Raw genomic sequence first — 18,520 nt, 5'->3', positions numbered from 1 at the left:
TAAAAAAAAAATACCGCGCCACCGATTTAAACTTTTACGAAAGTACACAATTTGTGCCTTTATGAAAATTAAACACGTTTTTGAGCGATTATTTTTATCACAATGCCTCGAAAAGGAATATGCTTCTTTATGGGTTTATTTGTTCTAATATATGAACACTAAGCCCTAGATATTCTACTATTTTGAGTAACATTGAAAACTAAATTTTTGTCAGCTTAAATATTTTAAGACCTAATATGTAAATAAGGTATTTGTATTTGCCAACCGGTAAAATTTGCCACATTCTTATAAGTGTTCAGTGTAGCGCAAGTTAAGCTTCTGCTTTAAAGGCTGCTTAGCGACAGGCTAACCTTCTTAACCAATAAGAATTTTTACAGCATTAGAAAATTCTTCCGAATTCTCTTCGTTTCCGCCTAAATTTAGGTACACAATCCGAAAGGCAATTTTGTGCTAGGATTGGCTTTCATTAATCCACATTTTATAAGACCAAAAAAATGACGTTTTTTTTAGCAATACAATTTTAAAAACCCGACATATTTTCAGCAGATCTCTAAAATAGCTCAAAGTACTTTTCGTCACGACTTTTGTATGGCTAAGGCTTGCTTATCAGAAAAGTTGTAAAAATTAGAATACGAAAAATTCCCAAATTCCAGATGTTTTCTCCCTAGATTTTTTCCTGATCCGGTCATTGAGAACCTATGTTCAAAAGTTCTGACACCGGAAGAAACCCATGGTTGGTCTAAGGGACCTAAATTTTGCTTGCCTTAAACACGAATAAATTTCTCAGACAGTGACTCCAGTGTGGAGCCGGGTATATTAGGTTCATTGAAATCTAGTAGAGAATTCAGATTTACTTCGAGGAGAGATTGTTTAAGAATATTTTCCATTTCACTCCGTATTCTTCAAGCTAAAAAATCAGGAAACACAAATTCTCAAAAATTATGAGAAAAGACCCACACATCATTATCACCAGGGTAGATAAAGTAAAGTAAAGGATACGGCATTAGACTTTACAGTCCGTACCGGTGGTGCTGATCTCCGTTTCTTGGCCCTTCAGCCAGGAAGTGCAATGGGGGGTTGGGGGCCAGCCATCCTGTGCTTTCACACACCCTTCCTGTTTACCTTCCCCAGATTTCTCCAGGTACCCATTTAGAGCTGGGTCGACTCTGGCTAAGCTTACAGAGTCACGCCACTGACCCCCGTCCCAAACTGAAGAATTGGGTGCACTGGGATTCGAACCCGCGTCCTCTCAGACAAGGGATTCCGAATCCAGCGCACCAACCCACTCGGCCAGTTACAGAGTTACAGATATTATCGGACACTCATATTTTGAAGCTTATAGATTCAGACTCCATCAATAAGCTCACCCTTTTAGTACAAAAGGAGATAGGAATTTGGCAAACTGAAAGACTTATCACTCCGCAAATTATTTTATCCTAAAAGTTGCTCCGCTCCTAAATCTTACGATCTCCCAAAAATCCACAAGGATGGAGTTCCTCTACGCCCAATTTTAGCTTCTTATACCTCTCCGGCTAACAGATTGGTAAAATGGATGTCCACACTTTTTCGCCCCCTTATGCAAAGGCAAACTTCATAGACTAAAAATTCAGTTCACCTTGCGGAAAAATTAAAAAACTTTGAAATAATAATGACACGATTTTGGTCAGTTTCGATGCCATTTCTATGTATACATCTTGTAATTTTAAAAAATATGAACTTGCTCTTCAAAGGAAATTAGAAGATTATATTGACCAAATAGACTACAAAACACTGGATATAGAAACTATATCGCTTCTCATCTGTCTTTGCAACAGTTCTTCCATATTTTTCCGGTACAACAACCAATTTTTCACCCAAACTATGGGTCTACCAATGGGTCCGAGCCTTTCACCGCTTTTGGCAAGTTTTTATATAAATTTTATTGAATCCTCTGCTTTGAAACTTTTCCTCTGAAACACCGGTTCTGGGGTTGGTTTGTAGATGTTGTTATTTTTGAGTGGGATCATGGAGAGGAGTCACTTAACTCCTTCTTGACTCATCTAAATACTTCGGACTTTAACCTTCAGTTCACCTTAGAACTAGAAGATAACCACAAACTGTTTTCCTAGATGTCTGAATTTTCAATAAGTCTCTTAGCCTTGAATTTTCTGTTTATAGAAAGCCTACGCATAACGATAGGTATTGGCATTTTTCCTCCAACCACTTTTTCTGCATAAAAAGAGTAGTAGTTATTTCTTTGGTTGACCGCGTAATAAGATCCTGCTCAGAGCCTCACATAGTCTCCGAATTTAACTATCTTAAGGGAATTTTATTTGCAATGGCTATCTCATAAAATTACTTGAAGCCATCATAGACAAAAGACGAAAAAAGGCAGAAAAGAACGCATCAACTCCATAACCAACAACAGATATCGTCCCCTTGGTGGATGATAAGTAATTTTTCACTGTTCTACCCTGTTTTCCGAAATCAGTGACAAGCTGAAAAGAATCTTAAAAAAAACATAACCTTAATGTCGCCTTTAAAAATTCAAATAAAATACAAAGCCTTTTCAGTAGCGCCAAAGGTAAAACCACCCTCTTTCTGTGTAGTGGTGTCTATAGGAATCCCCGTTCCCGTGGCTGTTTTTATGCTGGTAGAACCCAACAGCGACTAGGAGAGTGGTTACCAGAACACAGTTCCTCAATCGACAAAGCTATGGGGCTACGCCAAAGGTCTGAAATTTTTTCCCGCCTTGACTCCACATGTCTCTGACAACCCAAATCATTTCATTTTCTCTAATAATTCCTCAATTATTGCGCCTGTTAAAGGTTTCATGTGAGTTTTCTGTTCATGCAGTAGAAATAAAGAAGCACATTCACCTAAAGGTCGCCCTCAATAGAGACACTGGAGAAACTTTTCTAAGTCTCATTTATGCTGAAATTATTAATTCCGATCGTTTTTACATCCGTCCACAAGATTATGTTACGCAATCAAATAGAACCGTTGATAATACTCTACCTGGCAAGGGATTAGTTTTTAAGAGTTGCTTTACGTAAGATGAAACTATGAAATGCTATTCAGTATTTTTTTTTTCAGTTGTCTTTTCACCGTTACTCTGAAAGGGTCATCTTATTTTAGTCTTTTGTTCGTTTTAAGGTTTAGTTTTTTATTTTTTTATCTGTATTATTTTGTACTGAGGACGGTCAAGCAGAGGTCTTGACCGAAATATTTGCATAGCTTTATAATTTTTTCACTGGCTGTTTATTTTCCTCGTTTTCTCTTCTTCGCGATTCTTTGTTTTGTTTTTTCATGATTAGTCAATGTGGTATTAGAAATTATTTACTTTACATTCTTCCTGAATTAAAAGCACGGAATCGTTAAAATAAGAAGACAAATATATAGCACAAGTATAGCACAAGGAGACAAGTATATGGCACAGAGTTGATGATTTTCTTTGTTTACAGGACGAAGATATATCCTTGCGAAACAGTGCAAGCTTCTGTCTTCAAAATGTTACGACGTATCTACAGAATGGTGATCAAAACGATGCAAAGGAACTGGTTACCTCTCATTTTCTTCCTCAAATCCGCCAGCTTATAAGGACTAAAAAAGAACCGATAAGGCATGAAGCCATTAGTGTCCTCGCTGCTTTGGTAAGGGATTAAGGTTCATAAGGATTTAATTTAGTGTGTATTGTCTGCTACTCTACTGACGAAAAAAACCCTGAAAGAAACCTGTTATGTATCACTTCTCTCTCTCTCTCTCTCTCTCTCTCTCTCTCTCTCTCTCTCTCTCTCTCTCTCTCTCTCTCTCTCTCTCTCTCTCTCTCTCTCTCTCTCCTCTCTCTCTCTCTCTCTCTCTCTCTCTCTCTCTCTCTCTCTCTCTCTCTCTCTCTCTCTTCTCTCTCTCTCTCTCTCTCTCTCTCTCTCTCTCTCTCTCTCTCTCTCTCTCTCTCTCTCTCCTCTCTCTCTCTCTCTCTCTCCTCTCTCTTTCTCTCTCTCTCTCTCTCTCTCTCCCTCCCTCTCTTTCTCTCTCATCTTTTTTCCGAATTTCTCTCGGCATTTTCAGTTTTGATTAAATCTTTAATACCTTTAATATTAATATTTCTTCATTTTAGGTGCAAAAATGCTCCAATTTGCATCCACAGCTGAAAGACTTGGCTAAACTATCAGATCCAGATGGTGATGTTGATTTCTTTGAGAATATTAAGCACCTTCAAAGTCACCGAAGAGCGCGTGCACTTGTTAAAGTTTCCATCAAGTTGAAAGAAAGTCCTCGCTGTCTGCAGGCAGACACGTTAACTCAGTTCTTGATGCCTTTAGCCTCTATATATCTCTTCTCTGAAAACTATTTAAAGCAGAGTCACCTAATTGATGCTGCTATTGAGGTAAGTGTTCTTTTCAATTTTAATTCTTTCATTTGCATCCCCAACCTGAGGCCGTATCCTTGGCGGGAGTAGGGGGTTTGAACCCCCTCCTCCCCCTAAAGAAAAGAAAAAAAATGTTTTTCGACTCGTACAAACATAACAAAAATGAATGTAAATAAAGTTTTTATGCGTTTCATCAACGTCTCGCTCTTTACGCTGAAGTTTTTTATTGTTTTAAAAAGTAGAGTTGTGACAAAGACTCAAACTTTAGCGTAAAGAGCGAGGCGTTGAGGAGGGGACAACCTCTTTCATATACGGAACAATTTCTGTTCATTTTAAGTTTAATGTCGCTCCTTACTTGCAGTTAAAAAAACTTGTTTTTTTTTTTGAAAATCTAATCCGCTTAAAAACTGCTGTTTCACCTGTATGTTGAAAAACATCAAAGCCGACAGAAAAAACATGGCGGATGGAAAAATGTAGAACTTGTTTTGAATTTTATATCCAACTTAATTGTGACAAATGAATGCTTGTGGATTATATAACTTAACGAAATGGATTTTATACTGAAATAGTAAGTTCGAAATCAACGTTTTAACCCTTTTTATACCAGAAAAATATATAAAGAATTTATCATTTTCAAGGGGCCAAAGAAGGCTTAAAACTGAATTTGCGAGAAAAGTGATTATTATATTCAAAAAGATCATAAAAAATGACATGCTGGCGGTATGTTCACTTCACATGTAGGTCAATAGTATGAACTGCTCAATATTTACCAAATATTCCCCCTCCCCTCCTCAAGGAAATCCAGGATATGGCCCTAGTTTCCAGCTGTTGCAGTAACTATTATACTTCTTTTATTTGCAGTACTAAATTTCTAAAAACAATGCTTTTTATAGATTTTGTTAAAAGTAAATATCTGTTAGATGATGAAGTAAAGACAGTAACATGATTTTGAGGGTGCCAATTCCCCAATAAGAAGGTATTGGGGATAATTTTAATATTTCAGACGCTAGTCGGTAAAAGTGCTTTGTGTAAGAATATAAAATAAAAAGAAGTATGTTTTGCCTGGAAAAGTGGTTTGGAAACTGTTAAGAGGTTTAAGTTTTTCATTCTGATTCCAAAAAGCTTGCTACTTTTTGATAAAAGTATTTTCTTTTTTAAGTATCTATCAAAACATACTTCTCCCTTGGTAGGCTCATCTTTATCACCTTTTGCTGGGGGGAGGGTGTGTGTGCCAATTTTGATTGTGCAGTTTCCCCGTTGCTATTAAAGGTGTCCGTTACGCCCCTAAGGTTTGAGTATTAGATTACTTTACTGGGTGGTCTAATCATACAGAATTTATGCTTTATTATGAAATTTATGCTTTATTATGCTTTATTTATTTATGTAATTTTATGCTATTATTATGAAGTATGGTAATCAATTATATAAAATATACTGATTTTATTATAGCTAACAATAATAATTTTGCATTTACTTTTACGCAACATATGGTTACAACCTACGATTATGACGTTATTCATAAATCTTATGCATGAAACTACAGTTTTTTTTTTTTTAAAGTGATTATATTTTGAAAATTATTTTTGTTAATGACAAAAGCTTTTTAAATACACTAATTTCCTTTTAGTTAGTCCCATCCACCTACCAAACTAATTTCTTGAAATTCAGGGAAAATTGATGAAAAAGGACAATTTTCCTATTTCTTAAGCACGTTCAGATCCATCTCTAAGAAAAAGTCTAAGTAATATCAATCTTTTAACTCAGGGAATGAGTTGACCTAAAATTAACCTCTTAATCTTGTAAAGGGATAAATTAACCTCTTAATCTTGTAAAGGGATTTGTTGTTGTGAATACATTTTTTGTCAAAGTCTTGTATTTTAGGAGGTTATTAGGATAATAGTGTTTTGTTTCCCGTTTAAAATTTAAAATTAGTTGAGTGAATGCCATGTCAAAGAATCTATCATGGTTTATCTAGGAAAAAGTTCTGCAATACTACCTGTATGGGATAATTAGAGAAAAATGTCCATCGGCAAAATTGACCTATGTTGGCCCTTTTGGTGCTTTCCCCACGCCTAGGAAAACTCGGATCCATTTTTCTTCTCAATAATTTTAATTTTTATCCAGTGAACGTCGTATCAAAAAGTCTACCGGGGTTTAGCTATGACAAGGTTTTACGTTGCTACTATAATAGTTGAAAAGGATCAACTTTTTAAACTAGAAAAATGAATATTCTGGGGATTTTAACCTCCCCCCCGTCTAGAAAACCCCTCTGGTCTCTATTTTAGGTTTTTATTTTTTTAGACTATGAACGCCATCTCAAAAAATCTACCGTGGTTTAGCTATGAAAAGGTCCTGCGCTACTACCTCCAGCAGCTGATAAAAAACACTGATTACCAAAAGCAAGCTGTGCGCACCGTGGTTGCTATTCTAGATGGCTTTCATTTCAACTTGGCCAATAGTAAAGCAGCGATTCGAAAAGCAGCAGAACAAACTGCTGCTGAAGAAATTGCTGAAGATGTGAAGCAAGATGGAACTGATGATGTTTCTTCAAAGTCTGCACAAGAGGTTTGTGAAATTGATACAGAAGAGGAATTGAGGGCTACAAAGGTGAGAAGTTATTTATTATTTTGTAACTCTACCTTAAGTTTCTTTTTTTAATTTATTTACTTAAATCTATGTCTTATTTTTTTTATATATTCATTTCATTTATTTATTCTAGCCTAAGCTTTTTGAACGTTCTTATTTTCAGAAAGGTTACTATAGTCCATAATGACATTGATAAATTATTTGAAGTCATTCGTTTATATATTTTGTTTCTACTAAATGTTTGAATCTGTATAAAAACTAACTAATATTCAATTATGTAATGCTAACCAATAGAACTAGTCAATATTAAAACATCATTCTGTAAAATTCTCTTAAAGTCTAGTGGAATTATGGACATAAGAAATACTTATTGTTTTGGTGGCTCCAAATGGAGCTAATGATATTTCTTCCGAGTTTATGCAAAAAGTTTTTAGAATTGTGCTGTTGATGAACTGAGAACTAAAATGGCGATCATTATTCAACGACGTGAAATTTTTGAGATCGGTGCAGAAGATGAACCGAGGACTAAAAAGGTGATCATTATTCAACCGTGTAAAGTTTTAGAGATCCGTTCAGAAGATGAAATGAGAACTAAAATGATGATACATATTCAACCTTCTGAAGATTGTGAGATTTGTAAAGAAGATGGACTGAGAACTAAAGTGGTGATCACTATTAAAACTTGTGAAATTTGTTAGATCCGTTCAGTAGACGAACTGAAAGCAAAAATGGTGATCATTATTCAACGATGTGAAGTTCTTGAGATCAGTGCAGAAAACGAACTGAGGACTACAATGATGGTCATATTTAACGTTGTGAAGTTTTTTAGATCAATACAGAAGATGAACTGAGCTCTAAAATGGTTCTGGTCTAGTTCTGTTTTATTTTTACTGAATTTTTGAGTTTAGGAACTTAAAAAAGTAGTATTCAATTTTTTGTAATCTCGTTGTTATTTAACTAAAAGGAATACATAAATGAAAATATAGACATATACAGGTAAAACTTTTCATCAAGACAGTGAATTAAAGTATTTAAAAATTAAAGTAATTTAAAAAGAAATAAATTATTTCAGTTTCACATCCGGAAAAGTTTATTATTTCTTTTTTTGCTCTGTTGGTAGTTTATTTACAGAAATTAACGGTACAAATGCCCGTCTCGCATAGTTTTAGGCTCTTTAAAAAAGACCCCTTTTAATATAAAAAAGCCGCTATAATTTTAAGTTTAAAGACTATAGTGTTACGGAAAGTTAAGAAAAACTTTTTTTTTCATAAAAGAGCCTTTTTGCAGAATGAAGACTAATTTTCTTAGAGAAGGTAATTTTCAGTATGTTTCTTTTGTGCATATCCGAAATAATGTTTTCTTGGTGAAATGGTGGCACTGAAACCAGTTCAGTGCCACTGTATAAATTCATTTCTGTTAGTCCTCTTTTTTCCTCACAATCAAATCTGGTTAAATAAATTCGATTATAAGAATATTTAAACTAAAGGTCTGAAATACTTTTGCAGCGACGATTTTTCTCATCATTTGCCACAATTTTGGTGATTCGTTTGTCCTTATGAAAGACTAATAAGAATGGTTTCATTCTAAATCTGATTACGTATCTTCCATATTAATTTATATAAAGTAAAGATTTAAGATGTTTTCTTTAGTGAAAGGTGAATTTACTTTTTATCATTGGCCACAATGAGTAAAAAAGAAAGAAAATTATTATATAAAAAAAAGAAAGAAAAAAAATAGTTCTACGGTTACCCCAAGAATTAGAAGCTTGTTTGAGGGAGCTGCCGGGTGTTTTATTTCATTATTATGAAAGGCTAGTAAAGAAAGTTTTATTTTAGGATGAAAGTGTACCATTAGCAGAAGAGAGTGCCACCCATACTCTTACTCCAAATGAAACAACAGCCACCAAAATCCATGACAGTATCATGAAATCAATCTTACCTCAGTTGCATCGCCTTCTTACTGCTAGGTCAAAGCGAGATTCACAACATAAAGTGAATCGAGGCCAAAATTATTATCCAGAAGATGAAGAGATTTTGCGAGTACCTTTAGCCCTGGCTATGGTTGCTTTGTTAAGAGGGCTGCCCAAGGGGACTCTTGAGAGGAATCTTCCAGGGTAAGGATTATTTTTTCGAACAGTTTTGCGGTCAAGGAAGTGGAGTAGTTTTTAATGAATTTTTATTAAAAGCAGTTCCCTTTTATTCAACTTCTTCTGTTTAGGGATTAAATTTTCAAAGAAAAATTTTTCTAAGATCAATCAGATACCTGTTTAAAGGTATGATATTTATCATATGCAAGTAAAACTGCAACTGTTGTTTGTTTGAGTTAGGGTACTTTTATGATAAACCCCCTACCGGTCAAGTTGTTCATTCATTGACACATTGTAGAACGGTTTTTGTTTTCGTTAGTTTCTTTCAGCTCAGCGTGAGACAAGACAAAGTGAAGTGACAGAATAGATGGAAAATATATATTTGCACATTAGAGGGGGGTAAAGTGTTTGGACAGTTTGGAGTTAGAAAACAATTCTTACTACATAATGTGCAGAAAAACTTACCCCCCCCCCCCTCTAATGTGCAAATATATAGCCTAGATTTGTTTCTAAAGTGTTATATTTTTATCTCACTTTGGTATATTTCATTAGGATTATGAGCGGCAGAGAAACATATTAGAAGAATACTAGCTAGGGGGTATATCAGAGAAGTATCTGAATTAGAAATAGGTATTGTCTAGGCATGAAATTTACAACCGAGATTTAATTAGTATGCAGTATAAGTCTGTTATGTTAGAATGATGCTGGTTATAGTGATAGCTGTAACCTAGTAAAGGCAGTCCATTGTAACTAAAAATAAAAATCCCCTTAAAAAAAACTGGTACATGAATAAAAATTGTCAGTTCTAGCTGATTCAGGAATGGTAACCATTATCTAAATTAATCTAAATACAAAAATGTTATTTCCAAACAAAGTTTCGGGAATTTCGAAATAAATGAAAATATTTACTTTTTTTATCCTATAAGGTTAAACAACGACAAGCACAGTTATATATGTATAAGAAATTCTCTTCGCCTCCAAATTAGGAGTTAGCACAGTTTCTGTTTCTTTTTTTTTCCACATCGTCTCCTGTTCTGTTTTTTTTTGGAGAAAACGAAAAAAACAGAAAACAGGTAGCCGTTTTTTTACTACCTTTTTGCTTCTGTTCCTTTTTTTCTTACTGTTTTTGCCATTTCTGTTTTTCTTAGACTCGTTTTTCTTCATTTTCCATGTTTTGGTTGCGAAAAACATTATGAAGACATGAGTAGTCCTGTCTTCAAATGTTCTGAAGACAATATTTGCCACTGTGAAAATTAATCCAACATTCTTTTCTCTTCTCAAGCAGTTCTATATGTTTAATATGTATTATATATTTTTTTGTTTTGTTGTGAAATGGAAACCCAAATGCACTGATGTAAGTGGATGTAGGTTTTTTGAAGTGGCAATACAAGCCCAGGCTACTGGGCTTCATGCTTTTTTGTTGACTCTTTTTGTGAATATATTATGTCTCCATTGAAAAAAAATAGTGTTTTCCAGTTCTATTTATTTAGCAGGGAGATATTTTCGTTTATTCTACTCTCAAATTTTAAATCTAATTATTTACTAACTTTCTCCTTATCTTTTACATTTTATGCTGTTTGCTTCCTCTTCCCCCAGGCAAACTTTCTGCAAATCCCTTGCAAATTCGTTGTATGTTTGCATTCTTTCGTCTATAAATCCATGGTGTTTTGCTAAAAGGGCCTAAGTCTACTTTTCCTAATTTTATGGGAAAGCAAGGTGAAAATAAAAGCTAAGAATGAAAAAAAAAATTCCTCACATATCAGAATTTAAGAAACTTTAAACGCCGATTCCTAGTTAACTTTTCATCTAATTTCACTGAAAATGTCCAAATTGCTGAATTAATCATTGCTTAGAAGATAAGGGGACTTACATTCTTTTTTACGCCCTTTTGGAACAATTTACAATTCTTTCAGAATTAAAGAAAGGTCCATTTTGAATAGACCAATTGATAGATATCTTAATGTATTCATAACATAAATAAAGAAAATAAAGGTGAATTTTATAAACAGATGTTTGGTTTGCCTATGGGGGCATCTCTCTCCATTGTTGGCAAATCTCTTCATGGATACTATTGAAACCTCCGCTATATACAGTTTTAGGCTCTCCCCTTGTTTCTGGGGCAGATTCATGGACGATTTGGTTTGCATTTGGAAACATGGTTTAGAGTCCTTAGGCCTTTTCCATAAACATTTAAATAGATTTGATAAAAATGTAAAATTTAGTGGAGTTTGAAGAAAATGACAAACTACCTTTTCTTGATATCCTATTGATTAAAAGTGATTTCCATTTACTGTTCTCAATATGTAGAAAGCCTACTCACAGTGATAGGTATTTTAATTTTCATTCGTGCCACCCTATTTCAGTGAAACGATGGGTTGTTATTGCACTGGTGGATAGAGCTTTCAGAATTTTTTCCCAGGAGTTTTTAGATTGTGAATTGTTGTATTTGAGGGAACTTTTTTTTTGTAATAGTAACCCGATTAAATTCATTGATAAAATAATAAAAAATAGACGCACTTAACATAACAATAGGATTATTGGAGTTTCACAGTGTACAGAATTAAATAGGCCGAAAAGGTTCATTTCTTTGCCTTATATACTTATTTTGGGGGAGATGCTTAAACGAATTTTGGGTAAACATAACATTGATACTTGTTTACAATCAGTGAAACCATTAAGTAGTTTCCTTAATTCTGGGAAAGATTCAACCCGGGGAGATTTAGTTAGTGGGGTGTATAAAATTCCTTGTTCTTGTGGAAAGTTTTATATTGGAAGAACTCACCAACAACTTACTGAAAGATTTATTGAGCATCGCAACTCAATAGAAAAAAACCCTACAATTAAGAAAGCCTCCTGAAACTTTTGTTTCGCCTCTTGCTGAACATACATTCTTTCATCCTGAACATTTTATACAATTTGATGAGGCTACGGCTATTTCTAATGATAGGGGTTTTTATGGCACTTGGTATTAACCAAGTGACATAGCAATCGCAAATTCTGTCGGTCTGTCGATCTGTCTGTCCCGTTTTTGCTTCTTTAGACACTTCCAGGTAAGCTAGGACGATGAAATTTGGCAGGCATATCAGGGACCGGACCAGATTAAATTAGAAATAGTCTTTTCCGCGATTTGACCATCTGGGGGGGGGGGGAGTGTGGGGTCGGTTAATTCGGAAAAATAGAAAAAATGAAGTATTTTTAAATTACGAACGGATGATGGAATCTTAATGAAATTTTATGTTTGGAAGGATATCGTGTTTCAGATCTCATGTTTTAAATCCCGACTAGATCGCTGAAATTTGGGGGGGGGGACCTAAAATCTCGGAAAACGATTAGAGTTGAGGGATCGGGGTGAAACTTGGTGGGAAAAATAAGCACAAGTCCTAGATACGTGATTGACACAACCGGAGTGGATCCGCTCTCTTTGAAGGAGTTGTGGGGGTGGGGCTTAATTCTGAAAAATTAGAAAAAATGAGGTATTTTCAACTTACGAAGGAATGATCGGATCTAAATGAAATTTTATTTTTGGAAGGATACCGTGTCTCATAGCTCTTCTTTTAGATCCCGACCGGATCCGGTGACATTGGGGGGAGTTGGGGGAGGGGAAACTAAAATCTTGCAAAACGCTTAGAGTGGAGGGATCGGGATGAAACTTGATGAAAAAAATAATCGTAAGTCCTAGATACATGATTGAAATAACCGGGACGGATCCAATCTCTTAGGGGGAGTTGAGGGAGGAGGGTTAATTCTGAAAATTTTTAAAAATGAGTTATTTTTAACTTACGAAAGAGTGATCGTATCTTAATGAAATTTCATATTTAGAAGGACCTCAAAACTCAGATCTCTCATTTTAAATCCCGATTGGATCCAGTTTCATCAGGGGGGGGACAGAAATCTTGGAAAACGCTTAAAGCGGAGAGATCAGGATGAAACTTGGTGTAAAATAGAAAAAATGAGGCATTTGTAACTTACGAACGGGTGATCAGATCTTAATGAAATTTGATATTTAGAAGGATCTTGTGCTTTAGAACTCTCACTTAAATCTGGACCAGATCCGGTGACATTGAAGGGAGTTGGAGGGGAAAACCGAAATTTTTGGAAAACGTGAAAATCGAGGTATTTTACGAATGAGTGATCGGGTCTTAATGAAACTTGATATATAGAAGAATTTTATGTCTCAGATGCTCCATTTTAAATTCGAATCGGATCTGGGGACATAGAGGGTTTGAGGGGGGAAACAGAAATCTTGGAAACCGGAAATCTTGGAAAACGCTTAGAGTAGAGAGATCGGGATGAAACTTGATGGGAAGAATAAGCACAATAGATACGAGATTGACATAATTAGTACGGATCCGTTCTCTTTGAGGGGGCTGGGGGTTGTTAATTTGGAAAAATCAGAAAAATTGAGGTATTTTTAACTTAAGAACGGGTGACTGGATCTTAATGAAATTTGATATTTAGAAGGAACTCATGTCTCAGAGCTCTTATTTCAAATCCCGACCAGATCTGCTGACATTAGGGGGAGCTGGAGGGGGAAACCGGAAATCTTGGAAAACGCTTATAAATGTCGTAGATACGTGATTGACGTAACCGGACTGGATCCGCTCTCTCTGGTGGAGTTAGGTGGTGGGGTTCAGTGCTTTGGCGAGTTTGGTGCTTCTGGACGTGCTAGACGATGAAAATTGGTAGGCGTGTCAGGGAGCTGCACAAATTGACTTGATAAAGTCGTTTTCCCCGATTCGACCAACTGGGGGGCTGAAGGGAAGAAAAAATTAGAAAAATTGAGGTATTTTTAACTTACGAGTGGGTGATCGGATCTTAATGAATTTTGATATTTAGAAGGACTTCGTGACTCAGAGCTCTTATTTTAAATCCCGACTGGCATTCAGCCTCTGATTTTCCTTTTAAAGCAATCTATTGATTCTTAGAACTTTGCTAGAGCTCATACCATATGAGTTCTTGGCTCTTTCGACCTCGTCACAAGTGCCATATGAGCTCTTAGCTCTGGTTCTCAGTGGGCGAGGGTCGCTATAGAGATTAAAAAAACATATGTTTGCTAATCTTTCAATAAGTAGAGACACGGGGAATTTAAATATTGACCCAATTTATTATTGTCTTTTGAAAAATGAACCAATAGTCAATAAGGGAATTAAAATTTTACATAATCACCAGGGGACAAGATTACCTACTGGACCAGAAAGAGGTGCTTCAATATTAGCTAACAAGATGATTATTTCGCAACAGAATAGTTAACTTAGTTTCAATTTTCATAATTTTTCCTCAGTTGCTTTTGATGTTCTAACTCTAATAGCTTCTTTTTCCTACGTGGATCAGTAGCAACAATTGTATTATTGTTGGTGGTGGTTTTATCTGTTTTTAGTTCAGTGTTTTTTTCTTTTTATCTTGTGCTGAGGACGCCTAGTTTAGATACAGGCCAAATACCCGCGTTATTTTAGTCTTTTGTCGCTTTTCTCTCTACTGGCCACAGTCTCGTTAGAGATTTTTTGTTGTTGTTGAGTTTTATCTCTCTTTGTTGTTTGTTGTCATGTCTGGCCAGTTGGGCTTAAGAACTTTCATTCATCAAAAAAACTTCTTTCCCAGCTTTTCCCCAGTCATTATATTTTGCTTAATGGTGTTGCTACGTAATTCAGTACCGTAGCAAGCAGGAACTTTCCAATGCCTATGCCCTCTAGTATATCTAAATTACGCATTGCCATAATCCTCGTTGTATACTTTAGTTTAAAGTTAAAGGGTGGTAAATCAGTAATTTCAACTTTGACGGGAATTCAATTCCACCTTTCTAGATTCTTTACTGAATCCACAACAACTCGTTCCTTATCCTAGTATAATTTCTGAAATATCTATATTGAGCAATTGCATAATTATCATTTTATTCTTAGTTTTAAGTCATATTTTTGTTTGCTAATTAGTGGGATTTTTTTGTTTATGCTTCCATGTCATTTTCTTTAATGACATTCATTTTCTTGTCATTTTCTTTAGGTGCTTATAGTCATTTGTCATTTTTTTTTTATTTTGCATGCGTCATAGATACTAAAAACGATACAACGATCCCAAGGGAAAATTTTTGTTCTTTCATGCTTTGATAAGTGAAATTTATTTGCGTAGTAACATTGGTGAAATATGCAAACAACCACTGGATCGCTTGCACTCTTTTCTATATAATTAGAAGTTCGCTCAAATCATTCTCATATAGAATCCTTAGATTTTGGACAAGATGATGACGCTTTAAGGCTTTTTCAAGGGAATAGTTCAACATGAGGATATATATCTTTAACTAGAACTAACTTATCTTGCTTTATAGATTTTGATGGAGCTGCATGAATAGGTAGAATACCATGATGCTGCATTTTAGAAATTAAAAGCTGTCCAAAACTCATTATTAGAGTTATGTATGTAAATAGAGTAACGGCAACCCTAGCCCTTACTATGTGATGTGTAATATGTATTTAAATAGTGTACGTTCATTTTGGTGTGAAAAAGAATACCAAGTTTATTTAACCTTGAGCTATTGGGATATTTAAGCAAATCTTAAATATACTTGCCCAAAAAGTTTGACTAGAAATGTATTTACAACAAAAAATCCATTCATAAGATTAAGAGGTTGAATAAAAAATTCATCAGGTGTGAGGGTTTTACCCATGACTAAGGAGCGGCTCGTATGCGGCCTTGAGACTACCTATCCACGTCGCCTGGCCTACTCCTGCTCCCACTTCCGCTTGGCCAACCTAATATGTTGAAACGTAATATCTAACAGTATCTTCATTATTTTCCGTTTTACAAACGCTGTTGCAGCCAAAATGCAAACAAAAGGCACAACTGGTACTTCAGCATTTAAAATTTGTTGCCATTCTACTAGGGAAAAAAAGAATTACAGTAAATAATGACGCTAAGGGTGTTAAGGTAAAACTATCTCAATTTTTGCGATAGACATTTTTTCTTCTTTTTTAGCCCCCGAAGGCAGTAACGTAGAACTTTTTCTTAGATAAATTATGTTGGAGTCTTTGAAATGGGAATTCACTTAAAAATATTGAGCTAAATGAACTGAAACATTGTTTTTCATATTCAGGACTAGTCTCCCAATTTCTAAAGTATATACGCCGCTGCGAACGTGGTTAACAGATAAACAACTATAAACCTTTATCACTTTATAACTCACTTTAGAAAGAACTCTCTTCTACATAGAAGTATAGGCATTAAAACTTTTAGTTGCATAAATCTTCGGGATCTATAAAGTTAGCTTTAACCGTCAGCATTTGACTTCCATCCTTCCAAGGAGTACCAGTATTTCCGCCTTTGAAACTCTGCTTTAATTAAAGCTTTCTCTGTTGTTTTTTATTTCAGTATCTTTATGAAGATTTGTACTTTTCTGAAGTCTCGAGCTGACAGCATCCGTGTGACTGCGCGAGACACCCTTGTAAAGATTATGGTTTTTCTTGGACCCACTTTTTTGCCAGCTTTCATCCGAGAAAGTAGTGCCATATTGAAGCGAGGTTTTCAAGTACATGTGTTGATCTTCACGTTGCACGCAATAGTACACGGTTTGATGCCACAAATCAAACCAGGTGACTTTGATCCTATTGTTACTGACATTGTTAAGGTAAATGTTTTTCTTGACTTTTTTAAAATTTAATTCTTTTACCGAAAAAATCAATTCTGGGTTTTAAGATCCATCACATAAAAGGTGATAGTACTTAAAGTCAGGTTCATACCCTTTTACGAATTTTTGAATGTTTATAGCAAAAGGGGCCTAGACTATACAAGCAACTACATTCTAATTGTTGGAATCATGTCACTTCTTAATCTTCATGGTTCCTTAACTGTGCTTGAAATTTCCAGGGATTTTCTTTTTTCCCCGAACCTTCCTAGACGTATTTTTACGGAACTGCTGTATACCTTTCCATCTTCCCTTTTTTTTTCCTAAGAGAAAAAATATAATTTAACACTATAAAAGTAGTTTTGCTTGAAAGGGGCAGTAAACTGGCTTACAATGCGGCCAGCCATGCACATTGTTTTATGTTTCAGAAGAAACAGCACTGGTTGTCTTTTGTTTTCTTTTGCCACCGATTTCAGTTTATTAGGAGAAAGTATCTAGGGCAGTGGCTCCCAACTGATTTTGGGCCATGTCCCACCTAAGCATTTCGGTAATCCTAATTCCCCTCTCGTAACATTTGAATTTTTTTATTCGAAGTTTTACGTGCATTCACCAGAAGAAAACTTATAATCCCATTAACTTAATAGCTTTTTACGGGTCGTCCTCTAGGCATATTTATGCTAATAAAAAAATTGTCTGAATAAAACACCGTTTATACAATAAATGACATCGTTGCAGTACTATCATTTATCTTTTTTCTCTCTTTAATTGCACTTGAATGTGACTTCATTCACATGAGTAATGTTTCTTTTTTTTATAATTAAGGCTTTAAAGTAGCCAGCCAAAGGGTGAAAGAGTTTGACTAGAAATGTATTTATGACAAAAAAAAAACCTTCAAAAGATAAAGAGTTTGAATAAAAATTTTGTCAGGTGTGAGGATTGTACCCACGACTAAGGAGCGGCTCGTATGCGGCCTTGAGACTACCTATCCACTTCGCCTGGCCTACTCCTGCACCCACTTCCACTTGACGAATCTGACATGTTGAAATGTAATATCTAACAGTAGCTTCATTGTTTTTTATTTTACAAACGTCGTTGCAGCCAAGATGCAAACCAAAGGCACAACTGGTAATTTAGAATTTTCGCCATTCTTCTAGGAAAAAATGGAAAACATTCTTAAACATTTCGAGAGAAAACAGCGTTTTAATAAAAGAAAAATAATCCTTAGATAAGAATTGCAGGGCGTAGTAGAATAATATAAACTTATTTAGCATATTTCGGATAGATAAGAAGACAAGTCTTAGAATTAAGATAGGAATATAGAAGTAATGACGACGGCAGTTAGAAGGGATCTGAAACGTGGGTGCTTTACGATCTTTACAAAAAATTCTAATACTTCTAGAGAGAAAGTGTTTAAATGAATTTTAGGAACAAATTTATGCGGATAAATATAATATTAGAAAAATACTGTGTCGTGGGGAAGATGGGCACACGTTAACTTAGTCAAAGCGAAGAAAAAGAAAATAAAGCAAAATAAAGAAACAGTAATGAAAATAGAAGTAAGAAATATGCTTGCTTTTTTCTCCTTATTAATTTCTTCCATACTTTTTTCTCCAGTCTAGCCTCAGGAACATATATAGGAAGCGAATAGGCTCCATGTCTCTCTAATCAACAATTTTTAGCATTTGTTTTGGCCGACCAAGTTCAGTTTCAAATAAAGTGCAATTTGGGATTGAATTTCAATCTCTTCAGATGTCAGCTTTATTTGAATGGTTAGCAAATTCTATTGCAGGAAAGGAATAAAAACTAAATCGTACCTGCTACTGCTGTTATTAATTCTGCTTCTACTACTTATACTACTACTTCTACTAATACAACAGGAGCTACTACC

The 18,520-nt window shown here is 35.0% G+C and overlaps 1 protein-coding gene across 1 annotated transcript in view; it reads left to right on the top strand.

Moving 5' to 3' along the window:
• The window catches only part of LOC136042909 (small subunit processome component 20 homolog), a 127,803-nt gene that overhangs the window by 67,288 nt on the left and 41,995 nt on the right, over positions 1-18,520 (top strand). The window contains exons 15-19 of the mRNA XM_065727837.1: positions 3,444-3,632; positions 4,097-4,366; positions 6,650-6,955; positions 8,770-9,047; positions 16,380-16,635. Coding sequence (XP_065583909.1) covers positions 3,444-3,632; positions 4,097-4,366; positions 6,650-6,955; positions 8,770-9,047; positions 16,380-16,635 — 1,299 coding nt within the window. The remainder of the gene's footprint in view (positions 1-3,443; positions 3,633-4,096; positions 4,367-6,649; positions 6,956-8,769; positions 9,048-16,379; positions 16,636-18,520) is intronic.

The sequence above is a fragment of the Artemia franciscana genome, chromosome 2 (assembly GCF_032884065.1).
Source record: "Artemia franciscana chromosome 2, ASM3288406v1, whole genome shotgun sequence".
NCBI lineage: Eukaryota > Metazoa > Arthropoda > Branchiopoda > Anostraca > Artemiidae > Artemia > Artemia franciscana.
Note: the sequence above shows the minus strand (reverse complement) of the source record. Positions and strands in the feature narration are given on the sequence as shown.